The 27029-nt window shown below is 43.3% G+C and overlaps 1 protein-coding gene across 4 annotated transcripts in view; it reads right to left on the minus strand.

Moving 5' to 3' along the window:
• HECTD4 (HECT domain E3 ubiquitin protein ligase 4) overlaps window positions 1-27029 on the minus strand; it is a 492696-nt gene that overhangs the window by 348690 nt on the left and 116977 nt on the right. For 3 of the 4 annotated variants that reach the window (XM_033956860.1, XM_033956862.1, XM_033956863.1), the window contains 5 exons: window positions 19398-19543; window positions 18490-18560; window positions 2369-2474; window positions 1291-1411; window positions 597-725 (listed from right to left, as the gene is read on the minus strand). In XM_033956860.1, the coding sequence (XP_033812751.1) occupies window positions 597-725; window positions 1291-1411; window positions 2369-2474; window positions 18490-18560; window positions 19398-19543 (573 nt within the window). The remainder of the gene's footprint in view (window positions 1-596; window positions 726-1290; window positions 1412-2368; window positions 2475-18489; window positions 18561-19397; window positions 19544-27029) is intronic. The other variant, XM_033956861.1, reaches the window with a different exon arrangement.

Here is a 27029-nt window from a genome sequence, read left to right on the forward strand (position 1 = left end):
GTGTCTCTGCAATGGTCTGGCAGGAGGGGAGGTGATTCCCATTTTCTGAGTTCTAAAATGTACATCCATACTGAGCACCACTCTATTTACCAAATTATAAATCTAGGGGGATATGTAGTACTGACATTGGATGGCTATACTATGGCTAGCTATGCATTTGCAGATGTTAAATTGTTTTGGATTTTTTTATTATTTTTTTTAAATAATTTGGGGATGTTTAACAGTATCAATGACTTCTAAATCAGCATATCCCGTTTGATGAAGTCATGTCAAGGACTGAAAATAAACTAGAACCAGGGAATTAACTTGTCACATTTCCTAGGCCATCAGTCATTGTTACTGTTTTACAAAAAGGAAAAAAAAAAAAAAGATAAAAAGAAAAACACTAAAAATTAATTCAGCCTAACAGGAATACTTATTATGAACTTAGCAACAAAGTGTACCATAACTTTGGAACCTCACCAGCTTCTAATATGCCATGCCACCTCTACGATGAGGGAGAGAAGAAAAAAAAAAGACAGCACAACAAATACCTGAGCATTGTCATAGCAAAACTGAGTGTAAACAGCATTACTCAAATAAAATATGGTGTTTACCTGTACCTTCAATGTCTCCCCTTGCAGGGAGCTGTCACTGTCATCACTTTCATCTGGCTTAATCAAAACAGTATTACTGAGAAGGTGATTCTGAACAGCCATCAAATAGTGCAGGCAAGGAGAAGCAACCTTTAATATAAATTGGTATATTATAACATCTAGAAATTTTTATAAATGACATGTTCATGTTAATCCTTGTGCTGGAAAATATAAATTGAAGAAAGCAAGAGAAATTTGAAACAAAACCAAAATCTAGTCTATTTTCTGAAAATAACTTCATTGGAGAGGATTATTTTACAGAATCTTAAATGATAAAACAGCAATTATACTAAAAATACCTAATGGCATACAACCTACTATATTCCTATCATCTAATTAGCTTTAAATAGCAAAGTGGATTCCTTTAGAGAGGAATATCTTTGGGACCAGAATTTAAAGTGGGTAATCAGAATATTGTTTATAGCAGCAGTCAAGATGAGGTAGATAGTGAAAAAAAAGAGGCTTTTGCAAAACAAATGTTCTTATAAGTGGTATCTAATAATGTTTGCTAAGTATCGCTAATATTTTGCATCCCTTTTCTCAACATAGACAAAAAATTTGTGATTTCATCTAATAAATTAATAGCAAGTACTGCACAATTCATACAATGAAAGAAGGATATGCTTTTAAGCAAAGTAACAAATCTGTTACATACAGGCACCGTTGATAGAAGTCTTTGAAAATCTTCTTTAGTTACTGTTTGGCACTTGGTGATTAAGATGCAGGACTCTCGAACAACAATCTTCAGAATATAGTGCAGAAGCTCATCTGTAAGCCTTTCAAAAGGCAGAAACAATATATAGCATACTGGTGGTTTGTAACCAAATATAAAATTAAATAACAGGTAAATTGCCAACAGCTGAAAATCAATAAATATCTTAAGAACTATCCACAATCAATCAAACCTGCTATGCAAAAGAAAGGCAAAATGCCTTCCCGATTACAATGTATAACTAAGCTTAGGAGAACTTAAAAAGGGCATTCCTGAGCCTGGCTATAGCTACTGTGGAAGAAGTGATCACAGCCACTATTGAGAGGAAGACCGTCAACAGCTTTCCATGGCTAGACTTATATACACTAGATCAGTGGTTCCCACCAGCCAAGTCAGGTTTTCAGGATAGCCCTAATGAATATGCATGGAGGAGATTTGCATGCCTTTCACCTCCATTGTATGCAAATCTCTCTCATGCATATTCATTAGGGTTATCCCAAAAACCCAACTGGCTGGTAGTCCTCCAGGACAGGGTTGGGAAACATTGCACTAGATGACAAGGGAAACCCTAGATAGTTTCAAATGAAAGCTTAAGGCATTGTGGTCCAGTAGATGCCAGTACCAACTGAAATGGAAGTGAAAAATAATCAAAAAGGGGGAGGATGAGAAAGTACTGTACAATTTTGATTTTGTTCTATTTTTGGGAAATGCTCTGTTTTTCATGGCTCTTGACTAGATCACAAAGAAAACTGAAATGACAATGTCAGAGATATGGAAGCTATATCAAGAGTCTCTTCAAAAAGATAATGGATTATTATTTTCAACTCAATTCAATCTACTTTACAAACAATGATTGAAAAAAAAAAACAAAAAAACCCACCAAACAACAACCAAGGAGAAATTCTCTGAAAACTACACTCAAGGTCATAGCCATTGTTACTAAATGAAATTCACAGATCAGTTCTGATTTCAGAATACTGTAAGCTACAAAAATCCTTTTTCATCTATTTCTATATTTTACCTGTAATGCTCATCATCTTCGCTTCCAAATCTGTTATTCTGTAGTTGTTCAGCTAAATTTGTCAGGATTACATCTCGAAGCAGGGAAAGTCCATCATTTCTCTCTCCTGTTAACCAAAAGCTCATTTATGATGTAAACTATTTGTAGGAGTGATGATAACTTTTGGCCATCTAAATTTTGGATTCATTTTTTTTTTTTTTTTTTCAAATTTAGAAACAAAACAATCTGTGACTTTTTGAATTAAAAAAAACAAAAACCAAACCCACACACACATTTGGAAACAATACATTTCAGACTTAAGGGGTCAATCACTAACAGTTTTAGCCAAATCCATTACTTTGGAGCCCTTTACTAAAGCTCATCACAGGCTAAAGAAATTAGCACATGCTAAATGCAGCATGTCCTATTTCATATCTATGAGCCATGTGGCATTTAGCACATGCTAATGTCCATTAGCACATGCTAAGCTTTAGTAGAAGGGCCGCTTTATTTGTTGTAGGGCAAATTGTATAAAATTTGACTTATGGCAAATGTCATAAGAACATAAGAATTGCTGCTGCTGGGTCAGACAAGTGGTTCATCTCGCCCAGCAGTCTCCTCACCCGGCGGTCCCAGGTAAAAGACCAGTGCCCTAACAGAGACCAGCCCTACCTACGTTCGTTCCGATTCAGCAGGAACATGTCCATCCTTGTCTTGAATCCCTGGAGGGTGTTTTCCCCTATAAAAGATTCCGGAAGAACATTCCAGTTCTCTACCACTCTCTGGGTGAAGAAGAACTTCCTTACATTTGTACGGAATCTATCCCCTTTTAACTTTAGAGAGTGCCCTCTCGTTCTCTACTTTGGAGATGGTGAACAAGCTGTCTCTATCTACTAAGTCTATTCCCTTCATTATCTTGAATGTTTCGATCATGTCTCCTCTCAAGTCTCTTTTCAAGGGAGAATAAGCCCAGATTCTCTAATCTCTCAATGTACGGCAACTCCTCTAACCCCTTAACCATTTTAGTCGCTCTTCTCAGGACCCTTTCGAGTAGTACCGTGTCCTTCTTCATGTACGGCAACCAGTGCTGGACGCAGTACTCCAGGTGAGGGCACACCATGGCCCGGTACAGCGGCATGATAATCTTCTCTGATCTGTTCGTGATCCCCTTCTTAATCATTCCTGGCATTCTGTTCGCCCTTTTCGCCACCACCGCACATTGCACAGAAGGCTTCGACTTGTCGACCAGTACTCCCAAGTCCCTTTCCTGGGGGTTCTCTCCAAGTACCGCCCCGGACATCTTATATTTGTGTATAGGATTTCTGCATTACCTTACACTTATCCACGTTGAACCTCATTTGCCATGTCGCAGCTGCCCATTTCTCGAGCGTGGTTATGTCGCGTTGCAGATCTTCACAATCCCCCTGCGTCTTCACTACTCTGAATTTCGTATTGTCTGCAAATTTAATCACCTCACTCATCGTACCCATTTCCAGATCGTTTATGAATATGTTGAAGAGCACGGGTCCAAATACCAACCCCTGCGGCACCCCACTGGTGACATTCTTCCAGTCCGAGTATTGTCCATTTACCCCCACCCTCTGTTTCCTATCCGCTAGCCAGTTTTTAATCTACGTGAGTATTTCACCCTCTATTCCATGGCTCTCAATTTTCTGAAGTAGTCGTTCATGCGGAACCTTGTCAAATGCCTTCTGAAAATCCAGGTATACAATGTCACCCTAGTCTATCTGCCTGTTTACTCCCTCGAAGAAGTGCAGCAAGTTCGTCAAGCAAGATCGTCTTTTGCTGAAGCCGTGCTGACTCGTCTCATCAGATTGTGTCCGTCAAGGTGATCAATGATGCGGTCTTTTATCAGCGCCTTTAACATCTTTCCCAGTACAGAGGTCAGACTCACCGGTTTGTAGTTTACCAGATTTCCCCTCAAACCTTTTTTGAAGATCAACGTAACATTCGCACCTTCCAGTCTTCCAGAATCTTTCCCGATTTGATTGACAGATTGGCAATTAGTTGAAGCAGTTCAGCTATATAGTCCTTTTTAGTTCCTTTATGACCCTCGGATGGATGCCATCCGGTTCCGGGGATTTGTCACTTTCAAGCCTATCAATCGCCTGCTGTTTGTAAATGACCCCCCCTAAATAGCACAGTTACTTACCGTAACAGGTGTTATCCAGAGACAGCAGACAGCTATTCTCACATATGGGTGATGTTACCGGCGGAGCCCAGATGCGGACAGCCTCGCAAGCAGAGTTGCTTGTAGAAACTAGAAGTTTCAAGTCAGCCGCACTGCGCATGCGCGAGTGCCTTCCCGCCCAGCGCAGGGCATGCCTCCTCAGTTCAGATAGCTAGCAGAGAAGCCAACAAGGGGAGGTGGGTGGGTTGTGAGAATAGCTGCCTGCTATTCCTGGTTAACACCTGTTATGTTAAGCAACTGTGCTTTATCCCAGGACGAGCAGGCAGCCTATTCTCACATATGGGTTACCTCCAAGCTAATCAGGATGGGATGGTGGGAGTGTTGGCAACTTAGGAGAATAAATTTCGTAATACATTCTGGCCAAAATGGCCGTCCCGTCTGGAGAAAACATCCAGACAATAGTGAGAGGTAAAAGTATGAACTGAGGACCAAGTAGCAGCTTTGCAAATTTCCTCAATAGGTGTAGATCTGAGGAAAGCTACTGAATCTGCCATGGCTCTGATTTTATGGTCTGTGACTCAACTCTATAGTTGTAATCCAACCTGGGCATAGCAGAAAGAGATACAAGCAGCCATCCAGTTGGAGATGGGACGCTTAGAGATTGGATGTCCCAACTTGTTTGGATCGAAGGAGACAAAAAGTTGAGGAGCAGTTCTGTGTGGTTTGGTGCATTCCAAATAGAAGGCCAAAACACGCTTACAGTCCAGAGTATGAAGGGCTGATTCTCCAAGGTAAGAATGAGGCTTTGGAAAGAACACTGGAAGAACAATGGATTGGTCGAGATGAAATTCTGAGACCACTTTAGGTAAGAATTTAGGATGAGTACGGAGGACCACCTTGTCATGATGGAAGAAAGTGAAAGGGGGCAGCTACTAAAGCTTGCAGCTCACTGACTCGTCGAGCAGATGTGAGGGCAATGAGAAACACCACTTTCCAAGTGAGATACTTAAGATGAGCCGTAGACATTGGTTCAAATGGAGGCTTCATCAATTGAGCAAGAACACTGAGATCCCAAACCACTGGAGGTGGTTTGAGAGGAGGTTTGACATTGAAAAGTCCTTTCATGAATCTGTAAACCACCGGATGAGCAGAGAGGGATTTCCCTTCAATAGGCTGATGGAAAGCAGCAATTGCACTGAGATGGACTCGGATCGATGTAGACTTGAGGCCAGAGGTGGATAAGTGCAAAAGATAATCTAGAACAGATGATAAGGAGGAATGTTGAGGCTTCTTATTGTGAGAAAAACACCACGTAGAAAATCTAGTCCATTTTTGGTGATAGCATTGCCTAGTGGCAGGCTTACTAGAAGCCTCTAAAATATCTCTTATAGGTTGAGAAAACTGAAGAGGAGTTATGTTGAGAGGTACCAAGCTGTCAGGTGTAGAGACTGCAGGTTGGGATGAAGCAAAGATCCCTGACTCTGTGTAAGCAGAGATGGAAAAACTGGTAGAAGATATGGTTCCCTGCTGCTGAGTTGAAGTAGAAGGGAGTACCAAGGTTGTCTCGGCCACTGAGGAGCAATCAGGATCATGGTGGCATGAGTGTTCTTCAACTTAAGAACATAAGAAGTTGCCTCCGCTAAGGCAGACCATAGGTCCATCCTGCCCAGCGGACCGCCCCCGCGGCGGCCCATCAGGCCCATTGCCTGAGTAATGGTCTATACCTATCTATACCCTTCAATCCCTTTTTCTTCTAGGAATCTATCCAAACCTTCTTTGAAACCATTTAATGTTTTCTTGTCTACAACAGCCTCTGGAAGCGCGTTCCATGTATCCACCACCCTCTGAGTGAAAAAGAACTTCCTAGCGTTTGTTCTAAACCTGTCCCCTTTTAATTTCTCTGAGTGCCCCCTTGTACTTGTGGTGCCCCATTATTTGAAAAATCTGTCCCTGTCTACTTTTTCTATGCCCTTCAGGATCTTGAAGGTTTCTATCATGTCTCCTCTAAGTCTCCGCTTTTCCAGGGAGAAAAGTCTCAACTGCTTCAATCTGTCGGTATAAGGGAGATTTTCCATTCCCTTTATCAGTTTAGTTGCTCTTCTCTGTACTCCCTCAAGTACTGCTATGTCCTTCTTGAGGTACGGCGACCAGTACTGGACACAGTACTCCAGATGCGGCCGCACCATTGCACGATACAGCAGCATGATGACTTCCTTCGTCCTGGTCGTAATACCCTTCTTAATGATACCCAACATTCTGTTTGCTTTCTTTGAGGCTGTGGCGCACTGCGCCGATGCCTTCAGTGTTGCGTCTACCATCACTCCCAGGTCTCTCTCCAGGTTACTGACCCCTAGTGGTGTTCCCCCCATTTTGTATGTGAACATCGGGTTCTTTTTCCCCACGTGCATGACCTTGCATTTACCTATGTTGAAGCTCATTTGCCATTTTTCGGCCCACTTTTCCAGCTGCGTTAGATCCTTTTGGAGATCTTCGCAGTCTTCCCTGGTTTGAGCCCTGCTGTATAGTTTGGTGTCATCTGCAAATTTAATGACCTCACACTTGGTTCCCGCCTCTAGGTCGTTTATGTAGATAGCACAGGAAACCAAAAACTTCAAACCCTTTTTTTAGATATATAAAAGGAAAGAAACCAGCAAGAGAGGCAGTGGGCCCTCTCGACGAACAAGGAAAGAAAGGGTCAATTAAGGAGGATAAACAAGTTGCCGATAGGTTAAATTCATTCTTTGCCTCTGTCTTCACAAATGAGGACATTTCAACAGTGCCAGACACAGGAAAGATATTCACCGGAGTCATAGAAGAAAGCCTCACAACAGTATATGTGACGATGGACATGATTTACTCTCAGATTGACAAACTGAAAAGCGACAAATCCCCTGGACCGGATGGAATTCACCCGAGGGTATTAAAGGAACTTAAGGTCGAAATTGGTGAATTGCTACAATCTGTGGCTAATATGTCAATTAGAACCGGGCAAATACCAGAAGACTGGAGGATAGCAAATGTTATCCCAATTTTCAAAAAAGGATCAAGAGGTGACCCGGGGAACTATCGACCTGTGAGCCTCACTTCGGTTCCTGGGAAGATAATTGAAACACTGATTAAAGACAACATTGTACAACATTTGGAGGATCACAACCTAATAAGGGCTAGTCAACACGGATTCAGGAAAGGGAAGTCATGTTTGACAAATTTATTACAATTCTTTGAGAAAGTGAACAAACAAGTGGATAGTGGAGATTCAGTGGACATAGTTTACTTGGACTTCCAGAAAGCGTTTGACAAGGTTCCGCATGCAAGGCTTATGAAGAAACTACTAAGCCATGGAGTAGGAGGAGAAGTGCACAGATGGATCGGCAAGTGGCTGGAGAACAGAAAGCAGAGGGTTAGCATAAATGGGAAATTCTTGGACTGGGAGAGGGTGACTAGCGGAGTGCCCCAGGGCTTGGTTCTTGGGCTTATTTTGTTTAATATTTTTATAAACGACCTGGAGGAGGAAACAACTTGCAATATAATAAAGTTTGCAGACGATACAAAACTATGTCGGGCTGTTGACTCTCAAAGGGACTGCGATGAACTCCAGAAGGATCTGAACAAGCTGGAAGCATGGGCAACAAGGTGGCAGATTAATTTTAATATAAACAAATGCAAGGTGATGCATCTAGGAAAAAAACCCAAAGAACACGAGTATAAGATGTTGGGGGTGACATTAGTAAAATGCGAACAAGAAAGGGATTTGGGTGTACTGATTGACAGAACCCTAAAGCCTTCGGCACAATGTGCGGCGGCGGCGAAGAAAGCAAACAGGATGTTGGGCATGATTAAGAAGGGGATCACGAGTAGATCGGAAGATGTAATAATGCCACTTTATAGAGCAATGGTCAGACCGCAATTGGAATACTGTGTCCAACACTGGTCTCCATACCTCAAGAAAGATATAATTCTGCTGGAAAGGGTACAGAGGAGAGCCACGAAACTTGTCAAGGGATTGGAGAATTTGAGCTACAAAGAGCGCCTTAGGAAATTGGGATTGTTTACCCTTGAGCAGAGAAGACTGAGAGGGGATTTAATAGAGACTTTTAAAATAATAAAGGGTTTTGATAAAATCGACCAAGAAGAAGCATTGCTAACTTTTTCGGATGTGACACGGACAAGAGGTCACAGTCTGAAACTGAGCGGCAGCAGGTTCAAGACGAATGTCAGGAAGTTCTTTTTTACGCAGCGCGTGCTAGGAATTTGGAATGCTCTCCCGGAGGATGTTGTGACAGAGATTACTGTTCTGGGATTCAAGCGCAAGTTGGATGCACACCTTCTTGCAAATTGTATTGAGGGCTATGGTATATCTGGGTCTCCAATCAGGAGGACCTAAATGGGCCGCCGCGTGTGCGGATCACCGGACTGGATGGACCTCGGTCTGATCCGGTGAGGGCTTTTCTTATGTTCTTATATTGAACAGGAGCGGTCCTAGCACCGACCCCTGCGGAACTCCGCTCGTGACCCTTTTCCAGTCTGAGTAATGGCCCTTTACGCCAACCCTCTGCTTCCTGTTTGCCAGCCAGTTTTTGATCCATCGGTGGACCTCCCCTTGCACCCCGTGGTTCCATATCTTCTTAAGCAGTCTCTCATGTGGTACCTTGTCGAAGGCTTTTTGGAAGTCAAGGTAAATGATGTCTATAGATTCCCCTTTATCCACCTGGCTGTTCACCCCCTGAAAGAAGTACAATAAGTTTGTGAGGCATGACCTGCCCTTGCAGAAGCCATGTTGACTCGGTTTTAGCTGCCCATTTTTTTCGATGTGTTCACAGATGCTGTCTTTAATCAGTGCCTCCATCATCTTTCCCTGGACTGAGGTCAGGCTTACCGGCCTGTAGTTTCCTGGGTCGCCCCTTGAGCCCTTCTTGAAGATGGGCGTAACATTTGCTATTTTCCAATCCTCCGGGATCTCTCCGGTTTTTAAGGATAGGTTGTATATCTGTCGAAGTGGCTCCGCTATTTCGTTTTTTAGTTCCTTGAGTACCCTTGGGTGAATGCCGTCCGGACCTGGCGATTTGTCACTCTTTAGTCTGTCTATCTGCCTGAGTACATCTTCTTGGCTTACCTCTAAATTGACCAGCTTATCATCTTGGTCTCCTATTGCGATCTCCTCGGGTTCCGGAATGTTAGTTGTATTCTCCATCGTGAAGACTGACGTGAAGAACTCATTTAACCTGTCAGCTATCTCTTTCTCTTCTTTTACTACTCCCTTTCTGTCTCCATCATCCAATGGTCCCACTTCTTCTCTTGCCGGTTGCTTCCCCTTTACGTATCTGAAGAACGACTTGAAGTTTGTTGCATCCTCTGCCAGTCTCTCTTCGTATTCTCTTTTTGCTTTTCTAACCACTCGGTGACACTCCTTCTGGTGTTCTTTGTGCACTTTTTGGTTCTCCTCTGTTTGGTCTTTTTTCCATTTTCTGAACGATGCTTTCTTGTCGCTTATCGCCTTCTTCACTGCATTTGTTATCCACACTGGGTTTTTTGTTCTATTTTTTTTTGCACCCTTTCCTGAACTTGGGGATGCACAGGTTTTGCGCTTCGTGCACAGTCCCCTTGAATAAGGTCCAGGCTTTTTCTACGGATTCCATCTTCCCTATGTTGCCTTTAAGTTTCTTTCCCACCATTTCCCTCATAGCATCATAATTTCCTTTTTTGAAGTTGAGTGCCGTTGTTGTGGTTCTTTTCCCCTTTGATGATCCAATTTCTAGCCTGCACTGGATCGTGTTGTGATCGCTGTTACCTAGCGGGGCTAATACCGCCACCTCCTTTGCTGGCCCCCCTAATCCATTGAAGATTAGGTCAAGAGTGGCGTCACCCCGTGTTGGTTCCGTGACCAGTTGCTCCATGAAACAGTCTCTCGTGACCTCTAGGAATTTGGTCTCCCTTGCGCAGTTTGAGTGCGCAATACTCCAGTCTATCCCAGGATAGTTGAAGTCCCCCATCACCACCACATTTCCTCTTGAGAATGAGAGGGAATGCATAAAGGAAGAGATTCATCCATTCCTGTAAGAAAGCATCTGCCTCGAGGCGATGAGGAGAGTATATCCTGGAGCAGAACTGAGGCAGTTTGTGGTTGTGGGGAGCTGCAAAGAGATCTATCGAGGTGTTCCCCATTGCGGAAAAAATGTGATGAAGGGGCGAGGAATGGAGTTTCTATTCGTGAGGTTGCAGAAGACGACTCAAGTTGTCCGCCAAGCCCCTTGAATGTAGACAGCTTTGAGGAAGGTGTTGCGATGGATTGCCCAGTTCCAAACCTTCAGAGCTTCTTGACAAAGGGAGGAAGATCCCGTCCCTCCCTGTTTGTTGACATAGTACATGGCGACTTGGTTGTCCATCCAAATGAGGACTGCCTGGTCGTGAAGATGTTGAAAAGCTTTGAGAGCATTGAAGATTGCTCTGAATTCCAACAGATTGATGTGGTACTGACAATCCGTACTGGTCCAGTGGCCTTGAGTATGGAGATCACTGACATGAGCGCCCCAAGCATAGGTCGAGGAATCTGTTGTGAGGACCTTCTGATGAGGGGGCATTTGAAACAGTAAGTATCTGGAGAGATTGGAAGAGAGCATCCACCAGCGGAGAGACTGTCTCAAGAAGGAGTGACTGTAATGTGTCGAGAAAGTGGGTCGCAAGCCTGCATCCACTGAGATGCCAGGGTCCACTGAGGAATTCTGAGGTGAAGTCTGGCAAAAGGAGTCACGTGTACTGTGGAGGCCATGTGACCTAGTAGTACCATCATGTGTCTCGCTGAGATAGAAGAGCAGGAAGACACTGCATGACAAAGTTGAAGGAGAGCTTCCAGACGTTGTTGCGGAAGGAATGCTCTGAGTTGGATAGTGTCCAGAACAGAATTGTAGATTCTGAAAGGGCTGAAGTTGTGATTTGGGAAAGTTGATTTCGAATCCCAAACTTTGTAGGAACCACGTAGTTTGTTGGTTCGCTACAATAACCCCCTGAGATGTTGAATCTTTGATGAGCCAATCGTCTAGGTAGGAAAATACCTGAAGACCATGGTTCTGCAGAGCTGCTGCTACCACTACCAGGCACTTGGTGAACACTCTGGGAGATGAAGCCAGGCCAAAGGGCAGCACTCAGTATTGATAATGCAGATTCCCCACCCGAAATCTGAGATATTGATGGGAGGCCGGATGAATGGGAATATGAGTATAGGCCTCCTTGAGATCCAGAGAGCATAACCAGTCGTTCTGATCCAGAAGGGGATAAAGGGATGCCAGGGACAACATTCAAAATTTTTCTTTGACTAAAAATTTGTTGAGAGCCCCGAGATGCAAAATGGGTCGCAGATCGCCTGTCTTCTTCGGAAAAAGGAAGTAACGGGAATAAAAACCCCTGTTCTGCTGTTCCAAAAGAACTGGTTCGAAGGCATGGAGACAAAGCAAAGCTTGAGCTTCCTGAAGAAGAAGGGCGGTCTGGGATGGATTGGAAGGATACTCTCTTGGAGGAAGCTCTGGTGGAACCTGAGTGAAATGAAGAGAGTATCCTTCCCTGATGATTGACAGCACCCAGAGGTCCGATGTGATTGTCTCCCATCGGTGGTAAAAATGAAGGAGACGACCTCCAATGGGGAGAAGATAGGTCAGAGACAGAACTGTGGAGGTTATGCTCTGTTTTAAACAGTCAAAAAGGTTGCGTAGCCTTAGGTGCAGCAGAAGGTTGAGATTTCTGTTGCTTCTGATTCTGTTGTTTTTTTGAGAGGAGGACGAGTGTAAGGAGCCGCTCTCGAGCAAAACACCTTTGGAAAATTGGAGGAGGGCGTGCAGGCTTGGCAGGAGCTGGCTTAGGCTTTGGTCTGACAATAGAAGCAAAAGATTTTTCATGTTCAGACAATTTCTTGGTGGCTGCCTCGATAAATTCATCGAAGAGGTTATTGCCTGCACAAGGAATATTAGCCAAGCGGTACTGAAGATTAGGGTCCATGTCAATGGTGCGAAGCCAGGCTAGGCGGCGCATTGCTATAGAACAAGCAGTCGCCCTGGCGGACAACCCGAAGGCATCATAAGAAGACTGAAGTAGGTGTAATCTGAGTTGTGACAGAGCAGCTATGACTTCTTGAAACTTGAAGTGCTTTTGAGTATCTAAAGAGCTAAGAAATTTTGGAAGGAGATCAATGAGGAATTTGAAAATTGTAATTGTAATTGAGGACTTTGGAGGACATCATGGCATTTTGGTAGAGGCAACATCCAAACTTGTCCATGGTATTCCCTTCCCTTCCGGAGTAACGGTAGCATAAACCTTGGAAGGATGGGATCTTTTCAAGGAGGACTCCACAAGCAGGGACTGGTAAGATAACTGCAAATTCTCAAATCCTTTGCAATGTAGAGTTTTATACCTAGAGTCCAGCTTTCCTGGGACAGCAGGAATACCATAAGGAGTCTCCAGGCATCGTGTAAAAGTCTCAGACAAAAGCTTGTGAAGAGGAAGCTTAAGTGACTCTGCAGGAGGTTGAGGAAGATGCACGACTTAAGAGTATTTAGAACCAGCATCCAATTGAAGGTCCAGGTCTGCAGCCATCTGACGAAGAAAAGAAGAGAAAGATAGCTGATCCGCTAATGCCTTGCCTCGAGAGGGACTCGAGGATGTCGAGGCAGCCTTGGTCGAAGATGAAGCTTCGGCAGGAAAATAGGCATCAAAAGAATAAGGAGACTTGGACGAAGCAATAGAAACCGCTGAGTCCTCGAGGTCTGGAAGCGGAGACCTCAATCAAGGAGTCAATGGTCTAGTAGAGCTGGAAGGTGTAGCTCGAGGCTTGGTTGAAGAAGGACACTCCTTGGAAGAAGAGCTATGCCTGGAGGTATGCCTTGAGGAAGGCCTCGATCGACAATGAGAGTTGTGCTTGGAAGCAGATCTCGAGGACCGAGGAGACTTCGCCCCGGAGATGGAAGCAGACGTTGCTACCAGGGAATGGATAGGGCTAGAAGCTGTAGATCGAAGCTCAGGAGGCTTGGTGGAGGAATCTCAAAGCACTCCCAAAGACTCTGCTCCTTGTATGCAGTGTGAGGATTCCTGTCGAGGCACATGCAAAGAATCTGCTCCTTGCTTCGAGTGCATAGATGCCAGACCAGACATTCGCAGAGACTCTGCTCCCTGCATAGAGTGTGATGCTTCAGCCGAAGGCATAGGAAAAGGCTCGACCTTGCGGGAGTCTGCAGAATGCCCAGGCTGGATTAGAGTAGCTAGCTTCGGTCTCATATTAGTGAAGAACTGAATTAATTGCTTCTCTAACATGGTCTGGAAAGAAGTCGGCAAGGATGGATCCACGTCTGAAACCGGACCACCTGCTTTGGCTGGAGGTTCTAAAGTGGCAGTGGATATGTGCTTCGACTTGGAAGTCTTAGCCACCTTGATTACCACTGCTGGAACTTTCTGCTGAGCTATCTGACTTGAGGATGCAGGGGAAGATACAGTAGGTGTAGTGGAGGAAAGAGCCGCCGCAAATGAGGAAGGTCCGATGAGGCTCGAGGTCGGAGTTGTGGAGGCAGAAGGACCCTCGGTCAAAGGTGGAACTGAGGCCGCTTTCGAAGTCGAGGGAGTCGTTGAAGAATCCATCCCGAAAAGCTTCTCCACTAAAATCAGATAACGTTTAAGGGCTCGAGGTTGAAGAGTAGCACAACACTCGCACGACTTCGGTTGAGGCACCAACAGTGTGGGTCCGTGAGGAAAATCGCATGCTAGCACTGGCTACACTTCTTGAAGCCCATTGCTTGCCGGGACATAGAAGGAAATTTAGCTGCCGCAAAGTCGAAGCCCACAGGCTGCGGCCGAGCGGCCTGCCCCAACAGTTGAACAGAAGAAATAAATTTTTTTTTTTTTAACTAGAAAATAAAAGAACACAGCAATTCGTGAAGAAAATAAACACAAACCACGGTGAGAAAAGGCACGAAGTAACAAAGTTAAACGCATAGAGTCAAAGACGGTCTTCTCGGCTCTGCAGAAAACTGAGAACTGAGGAGACGCGCCCTGCGCTGGATGGGCTGACTCAAAACTTCTAGTTTCTACAAGCAAGTCTGCTTGCGAGGCTGTCCGCATCCAGGCTCCATCGGTGATGTCACTGTGAGAATCGGCTGCCTGCTTGTCCTGGGATAACAGGTATTATGCAATTTAAGGCATAAGTAAGGCATAGAAATTTACAAGCCAAATACTGCCAAGTTCTAAAACTGGCAGGTTTTTCTGAAATTCTGCTAACTTTACAGTAACTTATTATATTTTCCTTGACTAGGTTCGAGTAGTTTTATTTTACTTTATAGCTATTTATTTTTCTTGGGAAAAGTTCATACTATCTATATTGCATCATGTTCTAGGCTGACCAAGTAGATAATCATTGCTAGTTGTGAGCAGGCAGATTTTCTTATCCTGAAACAAAGGCACCCTACAAGTCTTTGATCTGAATAAGAACCTGCAATTTTTATGAAAACTGGCTACAACAACCTAGTGACCCTAATCATTTAATTTAAAAAGGTATACCCTGATTTTATAAACCAAATCCTTGTCAAGGAAAATTATAATGCAATTAATAGAGAGTTAAATCAGAAACATCAATACTGTCATTGTATTTAGAATACTTAGTTTGGTATTTCAGTCATTTAAAACAGCAAATGAACATATCAAATCCATTAAAGCCTTTGATATAATTATAGTCCATCTGCCAAGTTGTCTTTTGGGGAGGCCCACAGAAAATGTGTTGCAATAACCTAAATGACTCATAACTGCTGCTTGCAAAAATTTTCCTAAGATCACGAATCTACCAGAGCTACATGAGCTGATAGCTCAGACCCAACTGCTGGCTCTGGCTGTGTCAATGATAATCCAAAGAAAATGAATATGATGCCTTACTTAGCACACAACTTCCACCTTAACCACATAATGCAGAAGGAACAAGAAATGTATCCTACAGTTAACATGGAAGTAGATACAACATGTAAACAATTAATGCAGCAGATAACTCCATATTCACACCACATGAAGATTTATAGTTAACTTTTATCGCCTTATAAGTCATGTGGTTAATGTGTTAAATTTTTCTCTGAGTTAATTAAATAAGAAAATGCTAGGGATGCCCCCAATAGTTAACACTGTACAACACATGGAGAGTACATGGGACCAGCAGCACTTTAACATCTGTTGTACTGCCCTGTTCCAGGCCAGGAAGAAAAAAGAGGAAGGGATATTACAGAGTCCAGGAAGTAGAGAAACAGGAGAAAACAGACCGTGAGATTGAGGAAGAAAGATATGAGAAACAGCTAGGGAATAAGACAAGACAATACAAGTTTGAAAGAAAGGAGCTTGATCCCTTGAGAAAAGCCATTTATTAATATGAAAATAAAGAATGGTGAGGTAATAAGCAAGTTATAAATCTCTCTCTGATGCAGAACACAGATATGGACAAGCTGAGCAGCAGATAAGTAAGAATCAACAGGCCATAGTATAGAAAATATACACACAAATGGGAAAAAAAGAGAAAGCAGAGCAAAACAAGATGAAAGTGCACACAGTATGCTTCCTGCATAATTTGAGCATTTTCTTCTTGATAAAGAAATGTCATCAGGGAGGATAGTTATATTGGGCCTTGAAGTGTGGTAAGTTGATCTGGATGCATATCTTAATTTCCATTATAACTGGCTTCTTTTTTTCTCCTCTTCTTTTAAATGGTTTTTTATTTTTTTTATTCAAAATTTTAAAAACCTGTTGCCGATAATGCTTCTAAAAAAGTGTTCTGCATGGCACCGTTGCACCACAAATGGAGCATCTCAGAACCAGATAAAGCTTCAGTTGAAACCTAATGTCTAGCACAAAGTGCAACCCAGGTCCCAAGCTTGAAGAATGGTCTGAAATTTGGCAGCTAAAATTTAATGCTAAGAAATGCAAGGTCATGCATCTGAGCTGCAAAAACCCGAGGGAATGGTCCAGCTTAGGGGGTGAAGAACTTTTGTGAATGAAAGAAGAGCAGGACTCGGTGTGGTAATTTTAAGGTGGCCAAACAAGGGCAACGGCGAAAGCTAGAAGGATGCTTGGTTGAATAGAGAGGAATGGCCAGTAGGAAAAAGTAGCTATTGATGCCCCTATATAAGACTCTGGTGAGACCTCATTTAGAATATTGTGTACAGTTTTAGAGACCGCACTCCCAAAAAGACAAACAGGATGAAGTCAGACCAGAGGAAGGCAACTAAAATAATTGATGGTCTATGTCATAAGGCGCATGAGGACAGACCTTAGATCTCAATATGTATACTTTGGAGGAAAGGGGGAGATATGATAGAGATGTTTAAATACTTATGTGGCATAAATATGTATGAGGAGAGTCTCTTTCAATTGAAAGGAAACTCTAGAGTGAGAGGGCATAGAATGAGGTTAAGAGGACAGGCTAAGGAGTAATTTAAGGAAATACTTTTTTTACTGAAAAGGTGGTAGATACTTGGAATAGTCTCTTGGTAGAGGTAGTGAACACAAAGACTGTCTGAATTCAAGAATGTGTATGACAGGCACGTGGGATCCCTTAGGGAGAGGAGGGGATAATAGATATCAAGTTTCAAGTTTATTAAAATTTGATATACCACCTTATCATTTATTTCAAGATGGTTATACATTTTAAAATAGGGTAAAAACAGATAATACAATTTAACATAACTTTAACAAAATAAACATACACGATTAGACAAAACAATAACATACACGACTGGACAAACAGGTACGAGTGGATATCAGACTGGATGGGCCATTTGGCCTTTATCTGCTGGCAGGATAGGGGCAAGTTCTGATTGTTTTATTATACTTTAAATTTTGCTTTTTATTGTATTACCTTGCTTCAAATGTTTTCAGTGAATCAAGTAATCAAATGAAAATTAAATAAGAACTTAAGAATTGCCATCTCCGGATCAGACCTTGGGTCCATCCAGTCCGGTGATCCACACACGCGGAGGCCCCGCCCGGTGTATCCTGGCATAGTTTTAGTCCCCATATCACTGTATGCTTCTCAAGGGAGATGTGCATCTAATTTACCCTTACCTGTATCACTCTATGCCACTCTTAAGGAGATGTGCATCTAGTTTACCCTTAAATCCTAGAACGGTGGATTCTGCAATTACTTCCTCTGGGAGAGCATTCCAGGCGTCCACCACTCGCTGGTTGAAACAGAACTTCCTGATATTCGTCCTGGACCTATCCCCCCTCAGCTTCAGTCTATGTCCTCTTGTCCGTGATTAAATACATGATTTTCTGCGACATGCAGACCTTTTGGAGTTCCAAAGGTTGTTGTGTAGCTCAATGATGACAAGAAACCCTAACTAAAGGCATTCCAACATATATTAAATACTCACAAGTGTGAATAGTAACATTTCTTGAATGTTTCTAAAAGAGTCAAAGATCAACAGAAAAATAGCAAAGCTGCTTTCCTGCTTTTTTTTTTTTTTTTACACACACACACACATATACGAACATAAGAATAGGCTTACTGGGTCAGACCAATTGGTCCATCAAGCCCAGTAGCCCGTTCTCATGGTGGCCAATCCAGGTAACTAGTACCTGGCCAAAACCCAAGGTGTAGCAATATTTCATACTACCGATACAAGGCAAGCAGTGGCTTCCCCCGTGTCTTTCTCAATGGACTTTTCCTCCAGGAACTTGCCCAAACTTTTCTTAAAACCAGCTACACTATCCGCTCTTACCACATCATCTGGCAACGCGTTCCAGAGCTTAACTAATCTCTGAGTGAAAAAAAAAAATTTCCTCCAATTAGTTTTAAAAGTATACATACATATATTTAACTTGGGGAATATCATTTCACCCTGCATTGCCTCATGTGGGAAAACTAGACCAAGTCCTCAGAGGACAAAAATACTTAGTAACTTGCCTTGAGCTACCAAAGAATAAGGCATAAGTTAAAAAAGGCAGGAAGGAACTAAACGTTAGCAGTGAAAAAAACTCTTACCTTCAGTTAAGACCAGTTTAAGTAAGTTATCCAGTTCTACTTCTCCAGGATTTAGAATGCTTAAACCGGAGCTAAAATAGAGCGGGGGGACAAAAAAAGAAAACTGTATATACATCTGCTCACTAAGGGGCCTTTTTACTAAAACTTAGCATGCACTAAGGCCCTGATTCTATAAAAGAAGCCTTCAGTTTTTTTTTTAATTGGCTTAATCAGTGCTCATAGTTGAAAGTGCCATTAAAAACAATTAAAAATGAATTAGCTGGTAACACCTACCATGTCACGGTAGGCATCTATGTCGAGGCCCCTTACAGCAAGTAGGCATGGTTAGGGGTAGATTTAAGGTGGAGTTTGTGCATGGATTGACTTAGGCACACTCATTTAGGCAATTCTATAAATGGAGCCTAGCGGATGATAAACAACTATGCCAAACAGCACCTATGAGTTAGATGCCATTTACAGAATCAATGCCTAAGTGCTAAGAAGCCCATTTTAACACACGTTAAGCTTTATTAAAAGGGCCTCTAAATTGTCTAATATGCAGAACGTTTACCTCCCATTTTGTTTCTACAAGTAAATGCTTAATAAATAGAGCCTTAAATTTAATGTTTAGTGTTGATGAGGCCAAAAAATTTAGTGACTCATTTGGCTTTATTACTCAGGTAAGGACAATTTCACAGCTAAACGAACTCTGACCCTTGCAACTTCTCAGCTTCTGATTTTACTCTCTTCTACCACCCAACAGAGGCTGCTCTAAGCATATCTGAACATATGAAGATAATTCACTCTTACAAGGCAAATATTCTTAAGAATTTATTGAAACATACAATTTGACTGGAGTGCTTAAAACTTTGTCAACAATTGTAGATTACCACAAGTATGAAAAAAAAAAAACCCACAATTTTGTTTACCTGATTGCTAAACAGACCTCCTTTTGAATCTCTGGGCAAATCTGGTCTTTTGGTGCCATCAGCAGCTGCCAAAGTAGAAGCCCAGATCGTCGAACTATGTCACGATTCTTCTCAGTTTGTGAGCTAAAGAAAAATTTGAATACCACCTACAAACAGAATTTTTGAGAAACTATTTTGAGTACACATTTAAAAGCTCTTACAAGTATAAAACAACTATTTAATACTAAGTTGATCCAGTTTTGAACACATTTCAGAAGTAGAAAGACAAATTGGCATGAAAGAATGTACCAATCGAAGGCATTTAGTAGAAAAAAAATTAAAACTTATTTGCTCTGTTTTCTAATGGCAAAATTGAAATTTTCCCTTTATTTAACTCTTTGAATAGCATGGGCCAAGCACATGCAAAGCAACCCAAACTTATACACATGTACCTCAACTGCTTTCTGTAAAGACTTCTGGCTGTTCTATTTCTACAGTTAATCATGTCAGTCTATTATTTTTAGTTACACTGGAAATTTTGTAAATGCATAATTACAAGGAAGAAGGTTAACACTAAATCAGTGGTCTCAAACTTGCACATGTGGCCCGCCAGGTACTATTTTGAGGCCCTCGGTATGTTTATCATAATCACCAAAGTAAAATAAAATAGTTTCTTGATCATATGTCTCTTTAGCTATAAATGACAATATTATTATTAAGACTTAGCCAAAAGAAAAGATTTATAAACTATAAAGAGTTTTACCTCATGCAAAATTGTTATTTCTTTAATAACACATTAACTATTTTTTCTGAGGCCCTCCAAATACCTACAAATCCAAAATGCGGCCCTGCAAAGAGTTTGAGACCACTGCACTAAATCATTTCATATAAGTCAATGAACACCTTAGCAAAGACTAGTTTCTTCTTTAATGTTTGAAATATTGAGATTTGTTAAAGTCCCTCATTCGTTATCTCTCTTTTTATAGTTAAATAAAACTTATGCCTGCTGAAGTCATCTTATTTTTGGTTACAAATACGAATTTGTTGATTCTATACATAGTTCTATCTTTAAAAATTTGTTATGTAGTATGGTAATAATTATAGAAAGTCTAAATGTAAAACTGGAAAAGCCATATACATAACTGCACAAAAATAACAATGTTTGTTTTTGTACTGATCTTTAAATATACAGACTCAAAATTCCAACATTTAAGTTTGAAAGAGATTGGGGGGGCACTACTATGTGGATGTCAAACTGTCCTCATGTAACATAAACCAAAAAATTTGCTTGAGATTCTGGCATATTTTGTTCATGGTCTTGGTTTCAGTGACAAGAGTGTAATTATAGCATCATAAAATTTATTTCATGGAGTGAATGATTCATCCATGAATACACTAATTACTACCAATTCTTAGTGGAAGAAAAAGATTAGGTTTTTACCTTGATAATATCTTTTCCAGTAGATAGGAATGGTAAGTTGAACCTTGGGGTTGTCTATACCCGCTGGCTAGCATTCTGCAGATGTCAATCACAGCTTTTCAGCTCCTCTTCCTTCTCCACAGTCTCTGCTGCCCTCTTCAGTTTGTACCAAAGCCAGCGACAGCTCAATAAAAAGACAAGAGAAGAAGGGGTACGGGGAACTCCTTGAAACCAAGTGTCTGATCTACTCAGATAAATGTAAAACAATCACCGAACCTTAATGTAAGAAAAACATTAACAAGCTTCAGAGGAAACATGTTAAACAAGAACATAACAGCCTGAACATTTATGGAGCTCAAACATTCCTCCCCTTTTAATTATATACAAAAACTTTTCAAAATCTCATAATCCAACTGTCAGGAAAATCTTAAATGTGAAGCTGACCATGAAGCTTAAGACAGAAAGATGAGCGGGAGTTCAGCATACCATTCCTATCTACCGCCTTCTTTGTTGCTCCTGCTTTTCCTTCTGCCTCTCTAGCAGTTCTGCTCCCTGATGTAATAGCCTGCAGCTACGCCCCAAACTCTCAGGTGAAAAGGCCTTCCGGCTGGTTCTGCTTCCACGTGACTGCTGGGAACCAAACTAGAGCTGTGTGGGAGTTGTGGAACAGGCAAATCTGCTCTTCTGCTCCCTCCAGAGGCCAAAGAAGAAAAGTCCCCCAATTGGTTAGTTTGGGGTTTAAAATGGGCTATTTCTAGTGCCTTTGGCTCCATATTTCTGCACTGCTCTGGGGACAAACCTCGCAGGCATAGGCTGAATACCACAATCTTCAAGTGAAGACTGATCTGCCTTCTTGTTTTTCACAGATGCCATGAAGTTGAATGTTGGGTGACCCCATGTGCTCACATGGACTGGAAGGCTTGCAGAGACAACATCCACTCTCCTGGATCCAATGTCTGCCTGCTGAGATAATCCACTTGAGCACTGTCCAATCCAGTCACGTGCGCCGCCGAGATTGCCTGCAAGTGAGTTTCTACCCAACAGAACTATGCTTTCACCTTCTGTTGTAGCACAGCATTCCTGGTGACTCTGTCTGTTGACATAAGCCACCGCTGTGGCATTGTCAGAGAAGACGCTTCCTGCCTTGACCTCCAGCAAAGACTCAAGTCAGAGCAGGGCCATCCGAATTGCTCGGAGTTATAGTCTGTTGATAAACCACTTCCATTGAGATGAGGTCCATTGGCCTTGGACTGGGTGACCATTGCAATAAGCCTCCCAGCTGAACAAGCTGGCATCCATTTATTAGGGTGACCCAAGAATTGATCCTGCCAACCTGCTCTGCAGAGACGAGCAGCTATCACCACCATAACTTTGGTGAACGTTTGGGGCACTGTTGCTAGCCCAAAGGGAAGTGCTGAGAATTGATAGTGATTTTTCAGCACATGGAATCTGAGGAGTTTCCCGTGTTCTGGGAAGATGGGAATGTGAAGGTAAGCTTCTATCAAATCTAAAGTGGCCAGAAATTCTCTTGGCTGCATAGCTGCAATGACTGAGCGAATGGTTTCTATCTGAAACCGAGGAACTCTCAGTGCCGAATTGGCATGACTGAGGTCCAGAATGGGCATCTATTCCTCTGAGCCTTTCTTTGCCATGACAAAGTATGTGGCGTATCCGCAAGTCCAAGTCTTCTGGAGGTATAGGTTCTCTGGCTTGGATATCTAGCAATCTGCGTAGCATTGCTACAATGTTGGCTGCTTTGTCTGGTCAGCTTGTCAATGAATCCATGAACCAGATGGAGAGAGGATGTGCAAACTATCTTGTAACCAGCGGTCTGACGTTATGTGTATCCAAGCCTCCAAACATTCCGCGAGTCAATCCCCAATCTTCAGAGGAGTGATGTGAGAATTGGTGCCATTGTGACTTTTTGGCGGGCACTGCAGAGCGGGCACTTGAATCTTGGTTCCTCCTGAACCTGGAAAATTTCTGTTTGGAACCTGGAAGGGCTCTCTGAGTAAAGGCTGCTGTGGAATATTGATGACAACACTGCAAGCCATGAAAGGACCCCATGGCTCTAGCCTTTAGGCGCTCAGGTTCTGCTGTCTGGCAAAGATTGGGCCAGTGATCCTGTATAATGGCCAAGAGATCATCTAGACCCTTGCCGAATAACATCTGTCCTCTAAAAGGGAGCTTGCTCAGCTTTGTTTTAGAAGTCAAATCACCTGCCCATTGGCTAATCCAAAGCATACAACGAGCAGTGATCGAAAGGGTTGAGACTTTCCCCATGACTAAAGTCATAGAGGGCATCCACTAGGTAATCTATTCCTGCCATCACATGCAGAGGCAGGGGCTCAGAGTTCTTCAGGCCCTGGGTTCTTACTCTAGAGTGTGAGGCACATTCCACAAAGGAGGCCACAGCTGCAACCTAGACTCCTAAAGATCAAAGTCTCAAACTGCCTCTTGAAGACCATATCCACTCCCTCACTGGGTAGGGAAGTACTTTTGGTCTTCTGGGCTACCAAGGAGTCCATTTAGGTATAACAAATATTTGCTGGAATTACTGATTCATGAGATACAGTTTAGCCATAGTTTTAGCCACTCTCAGGGAGCCTTCAGGTGTCTCCCAAGGTTCTCCGATTAAGATCTTCATGTCCGGATGCCATGGAAAAGAGATAAGCTGAGCCCGGACCCGTTGCGAAGATGGGGTTAGCTGAGGTTCTATTTTCAATTATTGGAGGGACTCTGTAATGATCTCCATTAGGGCTGAGGACCTAAAAAGTCGGCGAAACAAAGGATCATCTCCATGATTCATAGCCGATAAATCTTGGTCCACTGAATGGGAGGATCTGTCATCCATCAGGGAAGTCTCACTTTAGGACAGTAAAGGGATCCAAGTCCCTGCCTGAAGGGCCACATAGTTCAGAATAGCCTCTGCTTTTAGGGTGGAAGTGCTCTGAGACTCCAGAGAGGTCTGCACACTGGTGTGCTCACTTGCTAGATGCACTAAAGTGTCCCAGGATACAGAGGAAAGAGTCTAAGGTCCTGATTAGCTCAGATGCCTAAGACCCCTCCCCATGTGAGGGGTCTTAGGCATATGAGCCCTGAGCCTTAAACCCCTCCCTGTGTATCCCAGGATGCACCGAGAAGGGGAAGGCCCACCATTTTGGAGTGGTGGTCCTATAAGCAGGAGAAACTGGGCATCCCTCCTGCTCTCTACTTCTTCAACAGGTATGGGGGAGATTCGGGGGGGGGGGGGGGGCAAGACGGAATGGGCATTCCTCCTGCTGATTTTTTTTTTGGGGGGAGTGGTCCTGGCAGGAGGGGTATCAGTTCGGCAGCAAGAGAGAATGGGAATCCTTCCTGCCAATTTTGGCTGATTCGGGGGATTGTTGCAGTGGCAGCAGGAGGGAGTGGACATCCCTCCTGCTGATTTTTTGATACTGGGGTCGTCATGGAGGAGAACTATGTGCATTTCTTTTAATGGGGACGGATATGTGTGTACACACGCACATCATCTGTGCCTGTTAAAAAAAAATTTTTAAAGGCATCCTGCCCCAAATAGCTGAGCAGCAGGATGTTGCTTTGAGGCTTCCCCTGCAGCTCAGCTGTTCGGGATTCCCCAAAGACTGGTGGGACAGGATTAGAATAGACATCTGACTCAACTTATTTGAGCATGGATCGCTGTTTGGAAATGGGCCAAAATATTGGCCAACAGTGACCTGCATGGTCTTAATGACTGTGCTTTGTGTATCTAGCCCTGAACCAGTAGATTTCTGCCTTATGCATAAGCCTACCAGAAGAGATTAATAAACTCTGGGGTAAAGGCCTGAGAGGGCAAGTCTTCTTGTCCCTTAGGGTGGAGCAGATACCTTTTCTTGGGCTACAATGCTTTTAAGCTCTTGTGGTGCACAGATGTACTGTCCCAGAACCATGGAAGGTGCTTTACTCCCCCTGACAGGCCCATCTGCCTTTCTCCAGTCCTAGAGGCCTGCGTAGGGGCCAAGCCCAAAGCTCCTGCCCCTCCTTCCCATGCCACGTGGTGCACGGGCGCTCTTCAGCCACCCATCCAGCACAAATAAGGCATGATATAAAGGTATTAGGGTTTGAGGACTCCATCCCTATCAATTTTGAGGCAAAACGAGGTGTTTTAAGAAAGTTTGAGTACTTACTTAAAAAAATAAAAAACAATCGGGAAATCCAAGATGGCCGTCGTGGCAGCGTAGCACAGTTACTTACCATAACAGGTGTTATCTGGGGACAGCAGGCAGATATTCTTGACTGATGGGTTACGGCACCGACGGAGCCCCGGTACGGACAATTTTAGAGTGATTGCACTCTAAGAACTTGGAAAGTTCTAGCAGGCCGCACCGCGCACGCGCGAGTGCCTTCCCGCCCGACAGAGGCGCGCGGTCCCCAGTTAGGATAAGCCAGCTAAGAAGCCAACCTGGGGAGGCGGGTGGGACGCAAGAATATCTGCCTGCTGTCCCTGGATAACACCTGTTACGGTAAGTAACTGTGCTTTATCCCAGGACAAACAAGCAGCATATTCTTGACTGATGGGTGACCTCCAAGCTAACAAAAAGAGGAATGGAGGGAAGGTTGGCCATTAGGAAAACAAATTTTGCAAAACAGATTGGCCGAAGTGTCCATCCCGTCTGGAAAATGCATCCAGACAATAGTGAGATGTAAAAGTGTGAACTGAGGACCATGTAGCAGCCTTGCAGATTTCCTCAATAGGCGTGGAACGGAGGAAAGCTACAGATGCTGCCATAGCTCTAACTCTATGGGCCGTGACAGAACCTTCCAGTGTCAGTCCGGACTGAGCATAACAAAAAGAAATGCACGCTGCAAGCCAATTTGACAACGTACGTTTAGTAACAGGACGTCCTAATTTATTCGGATCAAAGGACAGAAAGAGTTGGGGAGATGATCTGTGGGGCTTAGTACGCTCTAAATAGTAAGCTAGAGCCCGCTTACAGTCCAAAGTATGCAGAGCCTGTTCTCCAGAATGCGAGTGAGGTTTCGGAAAGAAGACAGGCAAAACAATGGATTGGTTAAGATGGAATTCAGAGACAACCTTAGGGAGAAACTTTGGATGTGTACGCAGAACCACCTTGTCATGATGGAAGACTGTAAAAGGTGGATCCGCAACTAGTGCATGTAGCTCACTGACCCTCCTGGCAGAGGTAAGAGCAATAAGAAAAAGTACCTTCCAAGTGAGAAACTTGAAAGAAGCGGTAGCCAAAGGTTCAAATGGAGGCTTCATTAAGGTGGAAAGAACTACACTGAGGTCCCAGACAACAGGAGGGGCTTTAAGAGGTGGTTTCACATTGAAAAGACCCCGCATGAATCTGGACACCAAGGGATGAGCTGAGAGGAGTTTTCCATGGACTGGCTCATGAAAAGCAGCAATAGCACTGAGGTGGACTCTGATGGAAGTAGACTTGAGGCCAGAGTCAGACAAAGAAAGAAGATAATCCAACAACATCTCCACTGCGAGGGAAGTGGTATCAAAATGATGAAGAAGACACCAGGAAGAAAATAGAGTCCACTTCTGAAGGTAACATTGCAGGGTGGCCGGTTTCCTGGATGCGTCCAGAATGGAGCGAACGGGCTGAGACAAAAGAGTATCAGTCGAAGTCAGCCTGAGAGATACCAAGCTGTCAGGTGCAGAGACTGGAGGTTGGGATGTAGAAGGGTCTCCTGATGTTGTATAAGCAGCGAAGGAAACAGTGTAGAGACTGACGAAGAGATGATGTTACAGATATGTGACGTGAGCAAGGATCCATCGCTTGGGACCACTGGGTAGCTAGGGTCCATTGAGGAGTGCGCAGGTGAAGACGTGCAAGTGGGGTGACATGAACTGTGGAGACCATGTGACCCAAGAGTATCATCATTTGCTTGGCAGAGATGGAACGTTGTGGAAGCACCTGCTGACATAGAGATTGAAGTGTTTGAAGACAGTTGGACGGCAGGAACGCTCTCATGAGGACTGTGTCTAAGACTGCTCCAATGAATTGAAGTCTCTGAATGGGGATGAGATGAGATTTGGGTAGATTGATCTCGAACCCCAGCAAACGTAGAAATAGGATGGTCTGGTTGGTGGCCTGGAGTACTGTCTGAGATGAACTGGCCTTTATCAACCAATCGTCCAGGTAAGGAAACACCTGAAGGTGGTGGGAACGTAGAAAAGCAGCCACCACAATCAGACATTTGGTAAACACTCTTGGAGAGGA

The sequence above is a fragment of the Geotrypetes seraphini genome, chromosome 8 (genome assembly GCF_902459505.1).
Source record: "Geotrypetes seraphini chromosome 8, aGeoSer1.1, whole genome shotgun sequence".
NCBI classification, from domain to species: domain Eukaryota; kingdom Metazoa; phylum Chordata; class Amphibia; order Gymnophiona; family Dermophiidae; genus Geotrypetes; species Geotrypetes seraphini.